Source organism: Lagopus muta, chromosome 1, assembly GCF_023343835.1.
Source record: "Lagopus muta isolate bLagMut1 chromosome 1, bLagMut1 primary, whole genome shotgun sequence".
NCBI lineage: Eukaryota > Metazoa > Chordata > Aves > Galliformes > Phasianidae > Lagopus > Lagopus muta.
In genome coordinates this window covers 55614994-55635273 of record NC_064433.1, presented here as the reverse complement: position 1 = coordinate 55635273, position 20280 = coordinate 55614994, and the positions used below count along the sequence as shown (strand labels likewise).

Genomic DNA, 20280 nt, shown 5'->3' with positions numbered 1-20280 from the left:
AGTGGCCACCTTTTATTTTTCTGTTATGTGTAGAATTCTTTGGGAGATACCTATTGAACCTTTTCTGCCTTTCATCAGCTCTATCAGCTCTACAGATGTATAAAGGTTCAAACAGTAGTGATAGGAAAATTTCTGTTCTGCTCTTTATTCCAATAAGAGACAAAGGAGAGTCTTCAGCTTTCTTTATTCGAATAAAGGGAGAGTCCACTGGGGCAAACCCTTGTGGAGTCTCACAAAGTACTGGGGTACCCTTTTATCTGGGTACCCCAATGCTTGTGAGCCCTTCCCCCATTTCCCATTGGTTAAGGTAATCAAGGTTCACATTTTTCTCCATTTGCCTATCATCCACTCATCCCCCCAGTGTGTAGCCCCTGGATCCAGAGTTTGTTGTTTTGCCCAGCTAGAACTATCTTTGTATCCTATGAAGTATATCTCTCTTTGTTCTGTCCAGAACACAAGATTTAGGTGCTAAGCTAGCATCTCCTGCCATATTCCTGCAAGATAAATTTGTTTAACCAGATCCTTGTGACCAAAACCCTTTTTCTCAACTTTATCTTGTTTTGTGGGGATCCCCTATCCTTCCTTTGTTCTTCTGAAATTTCTCCTTATTTTTCCTTCAGTAGGCAGCTGAGCACCGCATAGCTTCTTACTCACTCCCTCCTAGTGGGATGGGGAGAATCCAAAAGGTGAAAGTGAGGAAACTTGTGGGTTGAGATAAAGACAGTTTACTTGAAGGCAAATTTAGATAATGGCTACTAAAGAAAAGCGAGTAAAAGAAGATTGAGAGGAAAGAGAAGAAGAGAAAGAAAGAAAGAAAGAGAGATTTAAAGATAGATATCTTTCACTACCCCTTGGTTCAGCATTATCTTGAGACTAGTGTCTTGTTCCATGGGTGGTGAGTTGACAGACACTAATGCACATGTTTGTGGTGATGTAGTCTAGTTGGTCCATCTGAGACCACCCTTGGGGTGGCAACCCCTTTGTGTCTAGAAGCTTCAGGAGTTTTCCAAGAGGATCTCTGGTGGTTATGCATCCCCGCTTTCCTTTTCTGATGTTTATCAGAGATGAGGGACCATGAGAGGAAGTGAAGATAAGCATCCCATCAATCTGCCTCCATAAAGTGAGTGTCTATAGATATTACAGCTTCCAATTTGAGTCATGAAGGGGTCTGCTCTTTCGATCTCAGACAGCCCTTAAGACTAATTGAGTCAGCAACTTCTTTGTACAGTCATGAAGGCTCCATCTTGTAAGGTGCCTTTTTGTTTGTTTGAGCCATCAAACACTTTTTCAGTCTCATACAGCAGCATATGATATGGAATATCCCTTTGGCCAGTTTGGGTCAGCTGTCCTGGCTGGGTCCCTCCCAGCTCCTTGTACACTCTGAGCTACTCACTGGCAGGGCAGCATGAGAAGCAGAAGAATTCTTGACTGTGTAAGCACTGTTCAGTAACAAGTATATAATCTTTGTATTATTAAGTTATTTTCATCAAAAATCCAAAACACAGCACCAAACAAGCCTTTATGAAAAAGATTATCTCAGCTGAAACAAGGACGGTAAATAAATTACTCCAGGAATGGCTTGAATTCTAGTCAGGCTGCATGCTACTGACAGTGTGATGACATCTGTGCACTAAGTATTTTGGAGGGTAATTAAAAAATGAAATATTTTTTAATTCCACAAGTTGCCTGCTTTATGGGAAATTAATTGCCTAAAGCTGTTATAGGCTTAATAAGGGGTATTACTCAATAGGTTGGTAAGGTTTTTCATTTTCATTAATATTTTTGTTAATGATTCTGATGTGGTTGAAGCATAATTAAAGTGTATGCAATACTAAATTTACTAAGTGTTAATACAAAAACAGTATGACTGATCTTAATTTTCTGTCCTGTTCTCCACTACAGTGTTTTGGCTAGCCTAGACTGATTCTGTGTGTATGCACATCTTTTTTCCTTTACGTGCCTGGCTAGGGAATCAGAATGATGCTTTTTTCATAGTTGCTGGTCCTTAGGATGAAAAATGGAATATATAATACACAATGCATTTCTTCCTCGTTTGGATAACCGTTTCAAAAATGAGCCAGGCTAGACCGCACAGGATCTGTAGAGATGTGCAGATATGGGGAGAGAAGTGGCAGAGGGTGATGTCAAATACTACCATGATGGGGATTATCAGACTGCTACCATGAATCAGTCCCTCACGAAACTCTCAAGTTGAAATGTTAGAAGGCAGCCATTCTTTATTCTCAGCACCGGATGCAGAAGGGGACCCTTCCACTAAATTGTGCTTGCCTTGAACAAAAGATCTTCAGCTAATATACATTACTTGTGTTACGTGTGCAAAGGTTTTCCCTGGCAGTACATGTGTATCCAGTACTTCCCCCAAAATCATTAATTTTAGGTTCAGCCTCCCTGCACTTGCTGAGTCTTTTTTGTGATGGTGGTCCCAGGACCCTTCCTCACTGTGTTCACTGGCTGAAGCCAATCTTCACACATGCTCAGTTAGCTTCTTACCTTGATTGCACAATACTTGCTTTTACAAAATTAGCTGATTCAAAGCAGAACTTCCCTAATCTACTTGATGCAAGGACTTTACAAAACTTCCTTTATCTGCTTTGTACAAGGACGTAGATTCTTCCTGTTTTCTAAACAAACTACAGGACTATCCGCTAACAGGACTTAGCAAGCTCAACAATGTCCCTTTTTTTAAACTAAGTAACTTTTTTTTTCCCCACCCCCCCGTATAATCAGCATGCTCTTCCCTTGACTGTAAAGCAAACTCAATTTTTGTTGAAATTCATCTTTTGTGGTTGTGGTAGCCAGCTTTTGACCCAAGAGCTTTTTAGAATTGCCCTGTTGGTCTCTTTGGGTAAAGCCTTTCAACCAGCATTAGTGTCTAGAAGTTTCCTCTCTAGTTACATTTCCTTCTAAATCAACAGAGAGGAAACATATCCTGGAGGTGCCATTACATCCTAAAATTGGTGGTTTGTGTATCACTTGCATATTTTATTGTGGTGATTCAGAGGCAAAAAAAAAAAACACAAAACAACAACAAAACAAAAAAAAACACAAAAATTTTAAGTATTATAATACTTAAAAATAAAAATACTTATGATTTTTTTTTTTTTTTTTTAATCAAATGATTGGATCACAATGCTCTCATCTCTATGAATGAAATTTTGTTTCCTTGCTCTTTTGGAGGGGCCAGGGCAGCTGTCTAGAATTCACCTCTTAGAGCGTGCTATAGCATAAGACAGTTTGCTAATATCTCCTTCTCTTTCATTTTAAAATACAGCCATGTTTTTGCAGGGAAACAATATGAAGTGAGTACTTTGTCTCATGTTTACCCATCCTTTGCATTATAATAATTAATGATAGCCTCATGGTATCAAAAAATCTAAAACTGTAAAAATAGCATTTCTGCTAACTGCAGTATTTTAGTATTCATTTAATTTATGTTTTTTAAACCAGGTTCTCTGGTAATTGAAGATAAAGAAACCCCTCCACACATGCCCAAGAACCCTGGGACAGAAACAAGTTTGCAGCCACCAGGCAGCTTACCTTCAAATCAGCTATCTAAGTTCCCAATGCAAATAAACTTGGCTCAGCTCCGTCTCCAGCACATGCAGCAACAAGTCATGGCGCAGAGACAGCAAGCTCAGCGCAGAGCAGGTCCAGTAGGTTTACCAAATCCAAGAATGCCAGGAAGTGTGCAGCAGCCTCCTGCTTCCCATCAGGTAAGCTATGACAATTTCCAGAGAAGATTTTTCTTTCCCATGTATGGTGGTTTCGCCCTGGTGGGCAGCTGAACTCCACCACAACCACTCTCTCTACTCAAAGGAAGAAGGGAAACTGCATGAAAATGCTTTTGAAGGTATTGGGGTCCGTCAGTGCTGGTCACTTTCAAGTACCACCTCCTCTAAAGATCACAGGAACAGTCAATCCCAAAATGCTGGAAGTTGTGTTGATGGGGCAGAAGATTGGCTGGGCTGTGCAGGGATCTTCTTCTGGAGCTTAGGAGGAAAAAGAAGGTGTATGGTCACTGGACGTGAGGTTGGATGACATGGAAGGACTATGGAGATGCTGTTCACCATTGCAGGGAGAAAATCTGTGTGGCCAGAGCTTAATTAGAGTTGAAGCCTTAAGCAGCCTTTCACTGATGAGGGAGAAAGTGAAGAAAGAGGAAAAAAAAATTAAAAACAGTGATGTTTAAATATAGAATTTCAGATTTTCATCTTTAGCTGATGGTTATATTGAAGGGTTAGAGAACGTTTTCTTTACTGAGAATTGAATGGACATTCTATACTTGACTGGCAGAATGTATGGTAATACTCAGCCTGTTATTGTTGAGAAAAATATATGACGTGGTATGTGATGATATACAGTACTGAGCTATATATATTGAATTTCTTTCAAATGCTTATAAAATGAATCTGTCATTTTTTTTTTTTTTTTTGCATGATACTGTGATTGCCCTATATAACTTCCAAAGTTGAAATACTCTCACTAGCTGTTTCAGTGCATCTGCACTTGTTACATCAGAGTAACTCAAAACCACGTGCTAGGTCTTGTTTTTAGCATTAATTTTCGGGTAAATTAGGTGATACTCTTTGTTTGCATTAAATATAAGAGTTAAGTGCAGTAAAAAAAAAAAAAATCTGGAACATTGAATCAGTATCATCTAACTTACAGAACTGTTTTTTCTTCATGCAGGCACCTCCACGTTTGATTCATTTTCAGAATCATAGCTCCAAGTCCAATGGTGCAGCTCCTCCTGCGCAACAGATGAGATTTCCCCAAAATCAGAGCCTACCAAGGCAAGCAATAAAGCTCAACCCATTGCAGATGGCATTCTTGGCACAGCAAGCTATGAAGCAGGTAGAGTTTCTTTCCCGTTTCACTTACTGTGTAAAAATAAAAGCATCAAATGTGCTTTATATCATCATTTATGTTATGTTTCAAGAGTGATTTTCAATTGGAACAGAGAACGTTTTCTTCTCTGTGACAAGATATCCACAGTTTTCTTAATGAGAACTGTCAAGTTTCTTTCATTCTGACGGTTCTAAGCAGCTGAGCTGTTACAGAAGTGAGCCATTGTGTGTAATACGTAGATGTTTCATTAAGTTATTTGCTATTACTGTGCTTTCTGGCCACTTACGTATATGAGAACGTAGTCTACACACCACAGTGAATAAACAGATTGGCAAATCCTCCTGTTCATCTTAATGTTAGTGACTTTACTACCAGGTAAAAGCTTGACTGAAAAGTTGTAGCTGCCAGCATCTCTGGAGTATGCCAAACCTTACTGATTTTTTTTTTTTTAAAAAAAAAAAAAGCCCCACAGTCAGGTGACCTTTGCTGAGTAAAAATGGTTGATGCCCACCTGATCAACAGTTGAACTGGGGCAGGAATGAATATTTCAGAAGCTTTCTGTCTATTTGGGAAGCCAAGTCCTTATTAAAAAGTACATTAACGTGTTCTTTGGTATTTTAAAGGAAAGAGGGCATCATAGTTCCAGAGACAAGCAGGGTAGAATCAAATGAATCTGTTCTACCATTTGAAAAGTGGAGTAGTACCATTAATGTCTGCAATGCTTATGAAGTCAGAGAACTAATTTTAACTGAATTGAAGAAGGCTGCATGATATCGCAGAGAATCTGTAACAAGAACTATATCAGTTCCATTTGAGCATTTCAAAAGAAGATTGACCTGTCTGCAGGCCTTTCTTTCAACTATTTTTATTATCTACTAGCATCTTTCTCAAAGCAGAAACCAGGGAATAGAGTGACTGACCAAAGGAATTGAGCAGAATCAAATTTTGCCTAGAGTTGCCATGAAATTCCATTTTACTTCTTGAAAACTGCATATGTCTAAATGAGAATTAAATTTAATTTGACTTGACTGTACACTTTATATCATGGTGTTAAATGTATAGGTAGGTGGAAATCTATTCAGCATTTCAAATTCTTAATCACCTTAAGTTGTTAAAGAAAGCATTAAATTATTGATTGCATCCAAGTACAATGTAGATATTTAATAGAAGTACTGGATAGCTGTATATTCATCATATTATAATGCTTTAATTTCACTAAAATCATTACATTCCTCCTACAACGCTGTCAGTGCAGCATGAAATATTAATAGATACTCAACATCTTTGAATTTAGGAATTCACATTCATTTCTTCTTTTCATGGTTTTTAAACACTTGTCATCTTTCCTCATCTTGTAATACTGGTTGTTGAAAGTAGATAACTTCAGAGTAAATTGGGATTTTAAATTTGAATTCAACTTACTGTACTAGATTGCTTGTTTAGCTGATGAGTTAGAGCAAGGACATGTAGTGTATGTATTCTGTAGAGTGAAAAAGAGTGACTTGTGGATTATCATCTTATCTTTTTAGTGGCAGGTCGGTAATGGACAAAGTTCAACTGCCATTTCAACAGCAAGCAGCATAACTTCTACTCCATCCAGCCCCACAGTCACTAGTGCTGCAGGATGTGATGGGAAGACATACGGTCCTCCTGTGATAGATTTGAGTTCTCCAGTGGGTAGCTCCTACAATCTGCCATCTCTTCCTGATGTAAGTGTACCATCCGTACCAATCTTTTACAGATTCTATTTTGAAGCGTGCTTTAATGGTTTTGAAAAGTAGAAATCCTTTTTGTTTTGAAATTCTGCTGGTTATCAAAATGAGATAATTCCAGAAAGCAATGCAGGATTGCCTACATATTTGTGGCAGTATTCAGAACTGTTTTTGGGAAACAGCCATTAAGAATGCTAAGAAAAATAAAATTCCAGGTTGTAACAGTAATTGGGCTTGTTTTTGTGCTTGCTTCATATTGCACTCTTTACCGCCATCCACTGCTCAATGAATTCATTATAACTCGTTGAAAGTGCTATTGTGGGTGGTTATTGTTGATGTAGTGGAGTCAAATTTTCCTTATAGTACTTCCTTTTGGTACTTCTTTCCTTCACACTGCCTCTAACATGCATGTGAGCAGGTGTTGGAGGAGTATCGTAAGTTCTTCATTTTTCTTCTGATTGGTCCTTATTTGTTAGAACTCTATATTAGAGATGCTGAGCTTTGTTTGGTTGATTTTCTTCTTTCAAATAACTGCTGAGCCTATATATGTTTATAGAGAACTGAAACGTCACAGTTTTCAAATCATAACTTGCTGTCTACCTCCTGTCTTTTGATCTCCCCAAAAAACTCTTAGATAAAAATGTTGTTTTTTTTTTAAAATAAGAATACATTGATATTACAGTGTCTGTGAGTAAAAAGGTAGAGTGCACAACACTCATAATCATAAAACCACAGAATCGGAGACATTTCAGCACACTGATTTTTGTGCACACCACTGTTAGAAACTCTTCTACTTGCACATGGTTAAGTTTGTATTATGAAGATGTGTTGCCGAAATCACTGCATGTATGCTGACCTAGCAGAGACTTCTGCATCCAATGCTGAGAAGTGTAGCATGTAAAGAGAAATTTCAGTGGCCAATGGAGTTGCTACCTGTAGATTTGTTACTTGGCTGGATAGTTGAGAAAACTGACACCAAAGTGACCTGTTTTCTGATCAAACATGATCTCACGTATTATTAAACAAACAAAACAAATCCAGCATCTAACTAACATCTCAAAATGTTATCTCTCTTTACCAAATCAGGATATATAGTTCGTACAGAAAGCTAGACTGATAAATTTGCAGTTCCTAAAAAAAAGTTTTGCTGTCTGGCCTGGACCATGAATAAAAAGAACAAATGTCTTGTTGTCTGTGTTTTGAGTGAATATGTGTGCCTCCTACCTGGAAGATGTGTGAGGCAGATGGAGTTAAGTGTCTTTTGAGGTTCTTCCAGTTCCATTCAAAATTAATGGTTTAGTGGATAGTTTGTCTATTGCTTATTTGTTTTAGATTATGTAATGTAAACGTGTTGAAAGAGGGGGAAGAGAAAAAATTTCATATCCTCTTCAGTGTATGAAAGCTATGTGTCTGATGTAAGCTATCTTAATAGATGATGGGAAAAAATGGCAATTCTATAATCACTTCAGCATAAACTAATGATGTGGAACACTGGGTTTGGCCATTTCTCTCTTTAGAGAAAGTGAAATGACCTGTTTTAAAGTAACCACTTTACTTTTACTTTTTGGTTGGCTAAAGTTAGATGGTCTTCATCTCAGTCTTCATCTCCAAAAACAGAAAGTATGGCAGAGGCATTATATTTTAACTTTTAACTGCTTTTCCTCTGTTAACCATCTTGTAGATTGATTGTTCAGGAAACATCACACTGGATACTGTTGCGAGGAAGGATGATGTCACTGCAGAGCAGAACCACCCAAAGCCCCCTTCAAACAGAACTGTGCAGTCACCAAATTCATCGGTACCATCACCAGGCATTTCAGGTAATTGGGCTGTGATATGATTGTCTATTTAAGTAGCGTAATGGTAGAATGTAACATGGCAACGTTAACATGGATATCAGAATGAATTGCTTCTATTTTATATCGACAGTAAGAAATATTAAAGGCAAAGAGGTAGAAAGCCTAGTAAGAGGTAAAGTTGAGACTGTTTTAGCATTGTAAACAAAGTTGGCAGACTTTTAAAACATAAGTAAATGTAAATACATAGTAGACACAAGAAAACTGCAAATGCAAGTGTATCTGTGGAAAACTCCAGGTATACCAGATAACATCCTAGAAGCTTTAGTAAGAGACAAGTATTTGATAAAGCAAGATAGTATGTAACAGGAGACAGTGGCTGCAAGTGGTCACTCGTGAAGCTCAATTTGAACATTACAAAATCTTTTTTACCAGCAGAGTAATGTAGTACTGACAGAAATTGACCAGAAAGTTTATTGGTATAGGTAGCTAAATCTGGTAGAATTGGAAGACCCAGGGAATTCCTGACACCATGCCTGGTAGAATCAGTGGCTGCTCCTTACTCTTACCTTATGGGCCATTTCCTGATTTGGCCTGTAATGAGGCTCTGTGAGCATGAATTCCCAGTATGTTCTTACTTGATGTTCATACACTTGGACAAACTAGCTCAGAAAGGAGGACGGTGAGTACACATGCTCTCATAAACAGAGACAGTGCAAACAGCCTGATACTTTTGCTCAGGAAAATTACCCTTCACAAGTCTTTTCCTGTCTGACCACCAGAAGCTTTGCAGGGATCTCTCTCATATCTGCACCCTGTCCTGAGTCCTCATATTACTGACCAGCTAACATGGCTTGAAGTTTTATAGTAAATCACAGAAATAGAAGCTAGAAATAGACTTTAATAAGGTTTAGACTTTAATAACAAAACAAACTGCAGTGATCAGGTGCAGGCATCAACCAGGCAAAAGTACCAAATCATCAGCCTGCATGCAAGCAATGGGGTTCTAAAAATAGTTCTTTACTCTGTTATTCTTTTCTTGTTCTCTCATGATTTTTACTAAATGAGATATCAATTAAGTAAATAACAAGGCAAGAGGAATTTGAACAAAGACCTACATACTTCTCCAAATAATGGATCAGACTTGTCATAGATATACATTACATTCTAATCTGATTCTTCTGTCCTAGGAGGTGTCAGTGTAACAAACATACATCCTCCAATACGTTCACCCAGTGCCTCCAGTGTTGGGAGCAGAGAGAGGTAAGGAAGGTGTGGGAGAGAAAGAATGTATGACTTCCACATCCATAGAACATGCCTCAGACTCTTCCATCGTTAGTGCAGAGAGATGTTAATGTACTTAAGCTTCTCTCTTAACAGGTATGGCAGCTATTATAGTACTTAGTGCAGTCTGAAAGTATGAGGGCTGCTCTGAAAGTAAGATCTCCTGTGTTATTCTGTTGGCCCAATATGTCAGAGGCATGGTGGTATGGCAATAGTGGTTGAACCTTCCCACCAGTATTCCATTCCATTTTGTTGCCATGCGAGAGATAGCAGCAGAGAGGCACTCTGACACAATGGTCTGACATGCAGGTGCATATAAAGCAAAGGTGTGGCACTGAATTCCCCCATGTTGAAAAAAATGGCACCCAATGACATTCAGTGATGAACGTTTACAAAGACCAAACAGTGGATGTGAGTACAGTCAGGTGGTGGGTGGTGTGTTCTACAGTTCGTAGCTGAGAATTTGTTCTATCAGAAAGTGTTATTTTGCTCTTTGTATCTGTTGTCGTTTTCATGGAAATAAATAGGAGGCATCACATTCAGAGCAATCTACTGAATTTCATTTGTAATGTTTTGATAGCACATCTAATAATGTATCTGCCCTTTGAATGATATATAGATTGATATTATTAAAAGAATGGTGTTTTAAATTCAAAAAATCAGCTAAAGGAACTGATTGTGTGCTAGAAGTTCCTTGTAGAACTATAAATGAGTTCAGATTTAAGGAACTGATGTTACAAAGTAATTACTAAGAATTTTCTGATACTAAACAGTTAGTTAAATGAGCACTAGATGTCTACTGAGAGTCTAGAAAAAAATGTTTTTATTCCTTAGTGATGGAATATAAATGAACAAATAGGCTTGAGACAATGTTGTTTGAAGACAGCAGCTCCATTAGCATGTTCCAATAAATTAGAGAACACATCCGACATGAGATTAATTTTTCATGCAGAGAGGAATCAGATGACATTGATCCTACTTGAACTGAAAATGAAATTGCTTTTTTAAAATATACAATATATTTTGCTCTAGCAAATATTTTGAAGTACGTAGCAAATATTTTGAAGGACTCAAAATGTACAAATATGAGAGCTATTTAAATGCTTTTCAGAAAAGTGTATTGCTTTAAAATATGTTTCTATCTGCTGTTATTTGAATTCATTTGTTAGATATCAAATTATTATACAATAAAAAAAACAGCAGGCTGGTATTTTTTAATTTGATTATCCACTCTCTTTCTACTATGACTAACCGCGTGAATAAAAACAGAGTCCAGTGTGTGCTTTGTCTCCCTTATCTGCTGCTGTGCTTTACAATGATGAGTTCAGCTCCAGAGACACACTTCCCTTCCCCAAGACATACCTGCATCTCCTCCAAGGTGGGATGATGCTCAGTGAAAGTGCTTTTGTGACTGACCTAAAAGAGACAGAGATCATTTGCAAACCTTTTACTAACAGGAAATAAAGTTGGAAGTAATTCTGTAGTTCTGAAACCAAGCTATTACAAGTTTTCCGTTTTTGTAATGTCACTTCAAAACACACAAAAAAATGAACTTGGATGTTGTATTCTATCAAATTAGTACTGCACTGCTCATAGCTCAAAGAAGCAAAATGGATTAGCATTCAGAAGTCTCAGAAGGCATCAACATACAGTAAGTTTTCAGTTTTGACTTTGTATTTCCTGTTTTGTTTTTTTTTTTTTTTTTGCCTTTTTCTGTCATTTACAGTTCTAGCTCTTCCAGCCGGCCTCCGGGAGCTGATTCTACACACAAAGTCCCAGTTGTTATGTTGGAGCCTATCAGAATTAAGCAGGAGTCAAGTACACCAAATGAGAACTTTGATTTCCCAATTGTTATTGTGAAGCAAGAAGCAGAGGAGGAATCCCGGCCTCGGAATGTAATAAAAATCACCTTTGCCTTTGGAGGGTGTTTTGTGTTACGGGGAATAAAATAATTTACATATGTTTTGTTGGGGACTTTTTTCAGAAAAGAACTGAAAAGCTGAAGGTAGTGATTTAAAATGAAGAAGTAAAAGTCGGCATCAAACTATTTCTTTCACTAGTTTAGTTAGTTGGTGCACTCAAACTGTTATCTGTTGAAAACCTGGGAAAGCAGGAAATAGCTTACAAATACAAATTTCTTTACTAGGAAAGTGGTGAGGTGTTGGAACAGGCTGCCCAGAGAGGCCGTGGATGCCCTGTCCCTGGAGTGTTCTAGGCCAAGTTGAATGAGGCCCTGGGCAGCCTGGTCTAGTATTGAATGGGGAGGTTGGTGGCTCTGTATGTGGCAGGGAGGTTGGAGATTCATGATCCTTGAGGTCCTTTCCAACCCTGGCCTTTCTGTGATTCTGTGATGATACAAACATCGAATTTTCATGTGGTGCTAAGAAGTTCTTCTAATCATAGTGTAGTAATAAGGTTGCTAGACTTTGGGGTGTCAAAAATTTGTTTTATTAGTGGAGTGGTATTTAAAATGCCAGAAATGCCTCTCATAGCTAATTTCTTGTGGTTATGTACTTGATGTTATAGAACAGTTGTAATTTTTGCATACATGTTACGTGTTGTATGGCTGCCTGCATATGAGTGTGCTATTCTGGTCAGTTTAGTCATTGCTGGGGACACCTAAATTCAAATAAGCAGTATAATCAAATTTCCCTTGTTTCTTCTTACAGACCAGCTTTTCAAGAAGCATACTGACTTCATTGCTGTTAGATGGTAATCATAACTCAACTTCTGATGAAGCCGTTTTAAGAACAGATGCCCCAGACAGCACAGATGATCGGCCAAGGATACTGCAGGAGAATACCACCAGTGCCAAGATAGGATGGATAGGCCCCTCACACACTGGAGAGGGCAGAAAAGAGGACGATCCCAATGAAGACTGGTGTGCAGTATGTCAAAATGGTGGGGAGCTCCTTTGCTGTGAGAAATGTCCGAAAGTATTCCATCTTTCCTGTCATGTCCCTTCATTGATGAACTTTCCAAGGTAATTAAGATCCCTTTAATTTCAACTAAACTTGCATTAAGAGATGTGAGTTCTGCATTGTGAAACTCCGTAGAAGTTTGAGCCTCAAAGGAATCTCTGTCGTCTTTGAAGTCTTGAATTCTGCAGCTTTATTAATTGGTGAAAACTGGAATTTGCATTGAAACTTCAATTTAACTTAATTGCAGCCACAAAATCTGTAATAAAACTTTTCAGTTGTTTGGCAATCACTTACATCTAGGGCACCCATTATTATTAGCTGTGGTCTTATAAGTGGGCCTTGAAATTACTGGTCTATCATAGAATCTTTTAAGGGCAACAGGAAAAATTGTGTTAAATATATCATTTACTATAATGCTAAATATGGCTACAATCCAAGCATGGGATGTAGTGCCTGACATCTTCTAGTAACATTGCACTCTGTGTTGAAATAAGCAGTAGGGTTTCTTGAGTGGACGATAGAAAACAACTCTCGGCTCCTTGAGTTTCAAAATTCGGTCTTACATAAGATATCATTATAAACATTACTGACATTTGCTTCTTGAGTTTGTGTCTTTGATAGGATAAATAGCATTTTGCAATGTTGCAGCTTGGAAATGCCATGCAATAAGTTTATTAAAGGACAGGACATCTGTCATAACATGCTCACTGTTTAATGCTTTTATGTAAATATTGGGTTTTCTTCTTAAATACCAGCACAGTTTGCTGGGATAAAACATTTGGATAACAAGTTCGGTTTGTATGCTGCTCATCTCTGCTTATGTGCATATTTCTACAAGCATGTCTTCTAAGTGTCTCTAAAATTGGCACATAAAAATGTTTCTCTTACCTTGTGAAACTTCAAATTATAGGGCTTTTTCTTTAAATAAAATGATGTTATATTGCAGCTTTGTGCCGTAAGCAAAACTCGGCAAAGTTACAGTATGCACTTAAGCTAATAAACATTTGTGCCTCTCTGGAAGGAAGAAAAAAATCTGTGAGGATGTAGGTAGGCAGATTGCTACTTATTCACAAGACTTAGCTTCTATTAAAATAAAAGCTTCAAAAATAGATCTTTATAAGTTCTCATTTTCACTGGATTGTTCAATGGAAAATGGAAATGTCCAGGGCACAACAGAGCCAGAAACAACTTTTCTGAGAAGTGTTCAGTTTTGTAAAGGTGCATATTAATGTAAGTGCATTATGTTTCTGGATTTCAGAACCATAGTTAGCTTAAATTTCCTCCTGGCTTCAGAATGTATCACGTTTTTGTTCTCATCTTCATGGTGTTTTGTTTGTTTATTTTGGTTTGGTTTTGGGTTTTTTTTTTTTTCTGCAGCAATGGGCTAGGTCACAAACGTTGGTCTCTAACCATTAGTTCCTTCAAAAGCACACACAAAAAAATCCTTAATTATTACTTCAGTGGTCTCAACAACTTCTTTCGTGATTGCTTTCTGTTCTTGCTTCGGGTGGACAGAACACTTTCCCCTGTAGATTCACAAGGTCACTGCATCTTTTCTTTCCTTCGCTGTAGCCCGTCGTACTTTCCCTTACTCTCATATATTTGAATGTGCCTTTCCTCCATCTTCTGCCTTTCCTGTATTGTGAGATCTTCAGGTCATGACTTTTATCTATTTTTGTCTGCGTCACATAACACCTTTGATGCTGGTCCATGCACAGAAATGTCAGTATCGTGTAAATAGCTCGTTAAGCTGAACTGTTTGAAAGTTAAGTCTCTTTGAAAGGAAACACTCATTATTCATTACCATATGTTAAAACTAGCAGAGGATGGAAATCTTTGAATTACACTGAGAACCAGTAAGACAGGCTTGTTTTATTAACTTTGAAAGTCTCTGCTTTACTATCAAAATGCACTGAAAGCTGCTGTGGAAACTGATTTTCATTTGTGAAGATTTTATTATAAGATTTTGGAGTAAATGCATGCAGTTGGCTTCCCATAAACAGTTATTGCTGAATTGTGTCTGCTATTTGAAGTACAACTCAGCCCTCTTGTGGTTATCTGCAGGGGTGCAAGTTCCCCAGAAGTCTTTACTATTCATAGCTTTTCTAAAACCTACAGAAGCTCACAAATTGAATGAGAGTTGATAAATGTAGTCAGCTTCCAGAACTTGCTTGGTCTTCTGCTTCTTCCTTTGTCAATTAAATCTACAGGGTTTTCCTAGATAAAATATGGAACAGCTCAAAAAAATCTTGTCCAGAGTTATCTGTATAGAGCAGAAATATCTTGCAGTCAAGCATGTAAAGAAAAAATACAGTTTCTACTATGTAACTCTAACACTTTTCCTTCTCTTGGACCAATGTCTGCAAATGAATCCTTCATTCTCTCTGTAGCTAGGAAGCAGAGCTCTTAATGCTACAGTTGAATTCTATGAGGTCAAGAGAGAAGTTTTAACACTAACCAAAGTAGTCACTGTTGGTCTGCTATGACAAGCCGTTTTCCTACTGTAACACCACTAATAATACCAAGGCCATTAAAAGGAAAGAAAGTTCTAAGGAAACATTTTTGCCAGCAGTGCCTGTCTCTGCTTTTTGTAGTTTTAACAGGCAAACAAAAAAAATAGCAAATAAACAAAAGCAACAAAACAAGGCATGGCGCAGCAAAAATACCAACCCATACATGAAAAACTTCTCCAGAAGTCTGTGGAAAGTTTTCTGTCGAGTGTGCTTCTTCACTGAGGTTAATATATCTGTCTGTCTTGTTTAGTGGAGAGTGGATTTGTACGTTCTGTCGGGATTTGTCTAAGCCAGAAGTTGAATATGATTGTGATAAACCAACTCACAACCCTGAAAAAAGAAAACTGGAAGACACTGTGGGCTTGGCACCAATAGACCGTAGGGTAAGGATGAGTCCTGTTGTTTCTTTTACTGAGAAATGTATGCATTTAAAAAAAAAAAAAAAAAAAAAAAAAAGATGGTAAAAATGGAGAAGTAACTTTCTCAGTAGACTCTGAGATGTTAGCAGCCTTCATATAGAAATGCTGAGCACCACATTCTGGAAGACTGAGAAGTGGTTGTCCCATGCTGTGGACTGGGAATGTGTTCTAGGAATTACCAAGCACTGTTTCCAACATTGACCTCATACAGAGTGACCTTGCCTTGAGAAATTTTTTTTCTTTCTTTCTGCTTTCCAGATGTAGTATAGATTGGCTCTGACTATATTTGGGGGCATAGTCTACGTATAGAGCTGTTATTTGTATTTGATACGCTCTAAAAGGGAATAACTTACTGGGTTAGTATTTGGCTTTAAATGCAAATTATAATTCCCATAAATATCCCGGTGGAGGATCATCAAGCATAAAATCAGAAAAACTATTTTCTGAATCTCTTTTAAGGTTCAAAATTCCATTCAGTATGCTCAGGTACACACAGAACTGATTTCTCCCCACTGCTAACAAAAAGCACAGTGGGCTTTGCACAGAGCCAATCAGGAAAAATATTACTAATTTCTCTGAATGTTTATAATAAACTAACAGCTACATATGCTATTTCTATCCCATTGAATGTTTGTTGCACTTGGCAAATGCTAAATAATACTATTAGTAACTGTATGAGGTTTGTAACATGTATTTGAGTGTTAATAAAAATACGGAGTATCTATTGCAGAAAATGAATGCTGTAGACCATTAGTTATGACAGGCTTGTTTCCAAATACAGTTTCTGTGCTCACTTTTTCTGCTTAGAAGACTGGAGGAGTACTGAGCATCTGTTCAGTGTTTTATATAGTCATTATTTTAGAATAGATTGTATAGCTTTTTATTTGTGTATCTGTTTTTCTTGACACAGAAGTGTGAAAGACTGCTGCTATACCTCTACTGTCATGAAATGAGTCTTGCTTTTCAGGATCCAGTTCCTCCTACAGTATGTACTCTACTCCTTTGCATTTTCTATTAATCAGTTGCATAATTGGCACGGTCCTAATGGCATTGTTATGCTCATGATCAGAAGTCAAGTTTTGTGGACATTAAGTGTATTGAACGTATTTAATTTTATTAAAACTGTCTGAAGGGCAGTTGGACAACTCTGGCACAGTCTGCATGGAGAAGCTGTGAATGTCCCATCCCTGGAGGTGTTCAGGGCCAGGTTTGTTGGGGCCCTGGGCAGCCTGAGCTGGTGCCTGATGTAGAGGTTTGGTAACTCTGTCTGTTGCAGCGGGGTTGGATGATGTCAGAGTTCCCTTTCAGCCCAAGCCATTCTAAGATTCTATGAAAGATGAAGCACTGGGTTGGAAGGAAGTTAATAGCAAAATTTCCCAAGATCTGTTTTGTCTTACTTTGAGAAGTACTTCAAAAATAGACACAAGAAATATATTTAACACTGTCAGCTGTTTTCACAATGCTGAGTGTTATCACTAAAAAATGAATTGGGAGACATATTTATTTCTTTAAAAAGTATCCGATTTTGAAGATCGTCTTAGAAATGAAGTCTTTAGAACGTCTTAAACGAGGTCTTGCTTAGAAACAGAATTCCTTATTATTAGCTGTAAGTTTATGAATTTAAAATGCTAAAAACAACTTGAGTTCATCAGGCAGTGGAATAAAAAAGCAAACTGTAGTTCAAGGATGCACAGAAATGCTACTAGTGTGGTCCAATGAACGTGCCTCTTTTATGTTCCTCAAGACATGTCAGTGGAAAAAGATTTCATCAATAAGTAATAATGCCCCAATGCATCCTTCTTATTCCATTTGAGTAAGAAAGTACATCTGAAATGCCAAAATAATTCTCTGTAGTTTACCACCATTTCTAAGGATATATTTCATCACTGAATGGCTCTTTAAGCAATAAATTTACTGCCTCTGAATGGGTTGCCAGATTTGTTATATGACAGTCTTGAGAGTGAGATTTAATGGATGGTTCACCTGACATACAATGTCAACATCACTTGCTTTATTCTATGTAGTAAATGCAGTTGGTTTTATTATTTATTTTGCTTTTCTTTTAAAAGAGATGTTGGGAGAGGTGTATGTATTTTAGCCAGTAAAACTAGCATGTGTCACTGCTACTCCAGTAACTGTATTTGTAAAAGGTACCGTTTTTGTATGTTAGAATCATATTTCAAAAGATGAGGCTACATTTTCCCCTCTCCCTCAGATGTAAAGGTCTGTAAAAACAACATGCAACGAACGTGACTGCATTATGGTAAAACTTTTCATCTTTGTTTAGGTTCCTGATTACTACAAAATAATCAAAAAGCCTATGGACTTGTCAACCATCAAGAATAGACTTCAAGTGAACGATTCGTTCTACACAAAGCCAGAAGATTTTGTGGCCGACTTCAGACTGATTTTCCAAAACTGTGCTGAATTTAATGAGGTTAGAGAAGTAGACACTTGATCTATTTTTGTAGGCTTATATACTTTCAGGAAAACTACAGTGGGGTTAGAATTTACTTATTTAATTAAATTACATTGATGATAAGAGCCCAGAGAAAATGTAGATCACATTTAAGACCACATTGATGTTAGATGAGTATGCAAATGAGATCCTCCTATTGAAGGGAGGAGAGCTGTAACAAACATGCTAACTGAAATGGCAGGAAAACAGGTAAGGAGAAAATGATTGTTCATCATAGATATTAGTGGTGAGCATTTGATTGAAAACTTGGTTTCATACTTATTGCATTATATCTCAAATACGTTGGAATTTTCATTCTTAGAAGTCTTACCCTTATTTACCCTGAGACTAAATGACTTAGACTGTTGTCTAAACCCTCACTGTTTGTAAGGAAACATTTGCTGAAAAGGGGGTGCAGATACTGAGTTGACAAAAAGAGAGAGAATTAACAATGAAAATTAGGTTTCTCTAAGTGTCTTCACTTAGGTTCTCATCCAGGGCAGTTGCTGGGTATACTTACTGCTATGGTGACCTCCACTTCAGGAGACAGGTCAGCCATGGTGGGTATGAATGACTTCAGGACTGCCTGGTCTTCTGAGATGCAGTCATTGTCCATTACTAGTAATATTTTTGCCATAATTAGAGCTAGGTCTGTAACCTAGAAAAATTGCAGCATTTCGTGTAGCCGTTCTCTTAGCAGCCTTGAGACATACCTATATATATTCTCTATATATTCTCAATGCTGTTTGACTTTTGTAGCTTGTAAGAGCACCTGAAGAACACGAATATAAAGCTATTTCATGATGTGTTGATGTTGTTAATTCACCCAACAGCCTGATTCAGAAGTGGCTGATGCCGGCATGAAGCTTGAAGCATACTTTGAAGAACTACTAAAGAGCCTTTATCCTGGGAGGAAGTTCCCTGTACAATCTAACTGCCAGAGTGAAAAAGATAATGCAGAACTTAGTGATGACTCAGATGATGACATTGTACAGCCTCGGAAAAAACGTCTCAAAGGAGAAGACCGTCAGTTGCTTAAATGAGTCGCATGTGGAACATTTTTTGAAAACTAAGGGTATTTATCACTGACAGTTGTTGCAAGGGGAAGAGTCGTGACTGCTTTGACCTGGAGGTCTGTGGACATTCACTTGACTTTCTACCCCTTATCTGAAACACAATTCCAGGGGAGATCCAGAGCTGCAGAGAGCTTCCTTGAAGTTCCAAGTTTGCAGCATACTTCTGGAACTGCGCAGAAACTGTGATTTGTATGGGATGACAGCTGTTTAACTTTACTTTGAAGAAGAAAAGAAGTTTGTATAGAACTGAACTTTGAGATGTTACATAGGTTCAACATATGGTTTTCTGAGTTTGAAGAAAATGTGATCTCACCAGACATTTAATTTTACCAAAGGCATGTGGCTGGCCATGATTTGGTTTCTTTGTACTGTATTTAACACAAGCCATGAAAACAGATGTTGTAATATTGTTGTCCTGCAATACTGACTGATACAATGAAAGTGTAGTTGCCCCTAAAGAAGTTATTGGTTAATTTTAAAATGTGAGGGAGAGTGTATTAAAAATAACTTAAAGAAAAAAAGGAATTTGAGAGTTTTTAATAGAGAAAGGAAAGGATGTGGTGCTTCGTTTTGTGTACCACTTTCCCACAGTCAGCAAGAAACAGTGCTGTTCCTATACACTATGTTGTTTAAAAGGTGCCTCACAAGTTTGATGTACTTCTGTTTAATGGACTTCAATGTTAGAGGGGAAGACTCAAGGGAAAGAGCATTTGTTTGCAACTATCAAGCTTTTTGGTAAGCTTAGGGGGGAAAGAAAAGTGTCTTTTCTGTCCACAAGATCTTATTGTTTTTCCAGATTTCTAAATATTATTGTGGGAATGCAGCCAGTGTTAAATAAACAAGTGTAAAGGAGAGGGGAGGGCTTTAGGAAAAAAAAAAGATCCAGTTCCTTGAACCCTCATCTGTCCTTGTTAAAATCACCAGAAACTAAAGACAAACGATGTTGGGATTTACTTTTTTTTCTGCTTTCCAGAGGTGGTGATAACAATGTAGATGGCTGTTTCTGCATTCAGCAATGGCAGATTGAAAGTACCTGTCTATGATTGCCTCAGCTATTGGTTTATACTCTTCACGTATGTCATCTGAAGTGAAAACTGTCTTTTTTTTTTTAGGAAGAGCAGACAATCTCTTGGCTAAATTGAGCTGATTTGCACCAGAGTTTTGCAGATGGATTTATGAAGACATCTGTGTTTACACAGACCTGCTTTTTACTTGTTATGTAGCACTAATAT

At 37.6% G+C, this 20280-nt stretch overlaps 1 protein-coding gene across 2 annotated transcripts in view; it reads left to right on the top strand.

The window, feature by feature from the left end:
• TRIM24 (tripartite motif containing 24) overlaps window positions 1-20244 on the top strand; it is a 57219-nt gene extending 36975 nt beyond the window's left edge. Inside the window, exons 9-19 of one of the 2 annotated variants that reach the window (XM_048946082.1) lie at window positions 3469-3734; window positions 4711-4875; window positions 6399-6578; window positions 8263-8401; window positions 9568-9640; window positions 11388-11556; window positions 12331-12644; window positions 15346-15478; window positions 16425-16499; window positions 17802-17951; window positions 18806-20244. In XM_048946082.1, the coding sequence (XP_048802039.1) occupies window positions 3469-3734; window positions 4711-4875; window positions 6399-6578; window positions 8263-8401; window positions 9568-9640; window positions 11388-11556; window positions 12331-12644; window positions 15346-15478; window positions 16425-16499; window positions 17802-17951; window positions 18806-19015 (1874 nt within the window). In that variant the 3' untranslated portion in view covers window positions 19016-20244. The remainder of the gene's footprint in view (window positions 1-3468; window positions 3735-4710; window positions 4876-6398; window positions 6579-8262; window positions 8402-9567; window positions 9641-11387; window positions 11557-12330; window positions 12645-15345; window positions 15479-16424; window positions 16500-17801; window positions 17952-18805) is intronic. The other variant, XM_048946090.1, reaches the window with a different exon arrangement.
• Window positions 20245-20280: the final 36 nt, after the last annotated feature.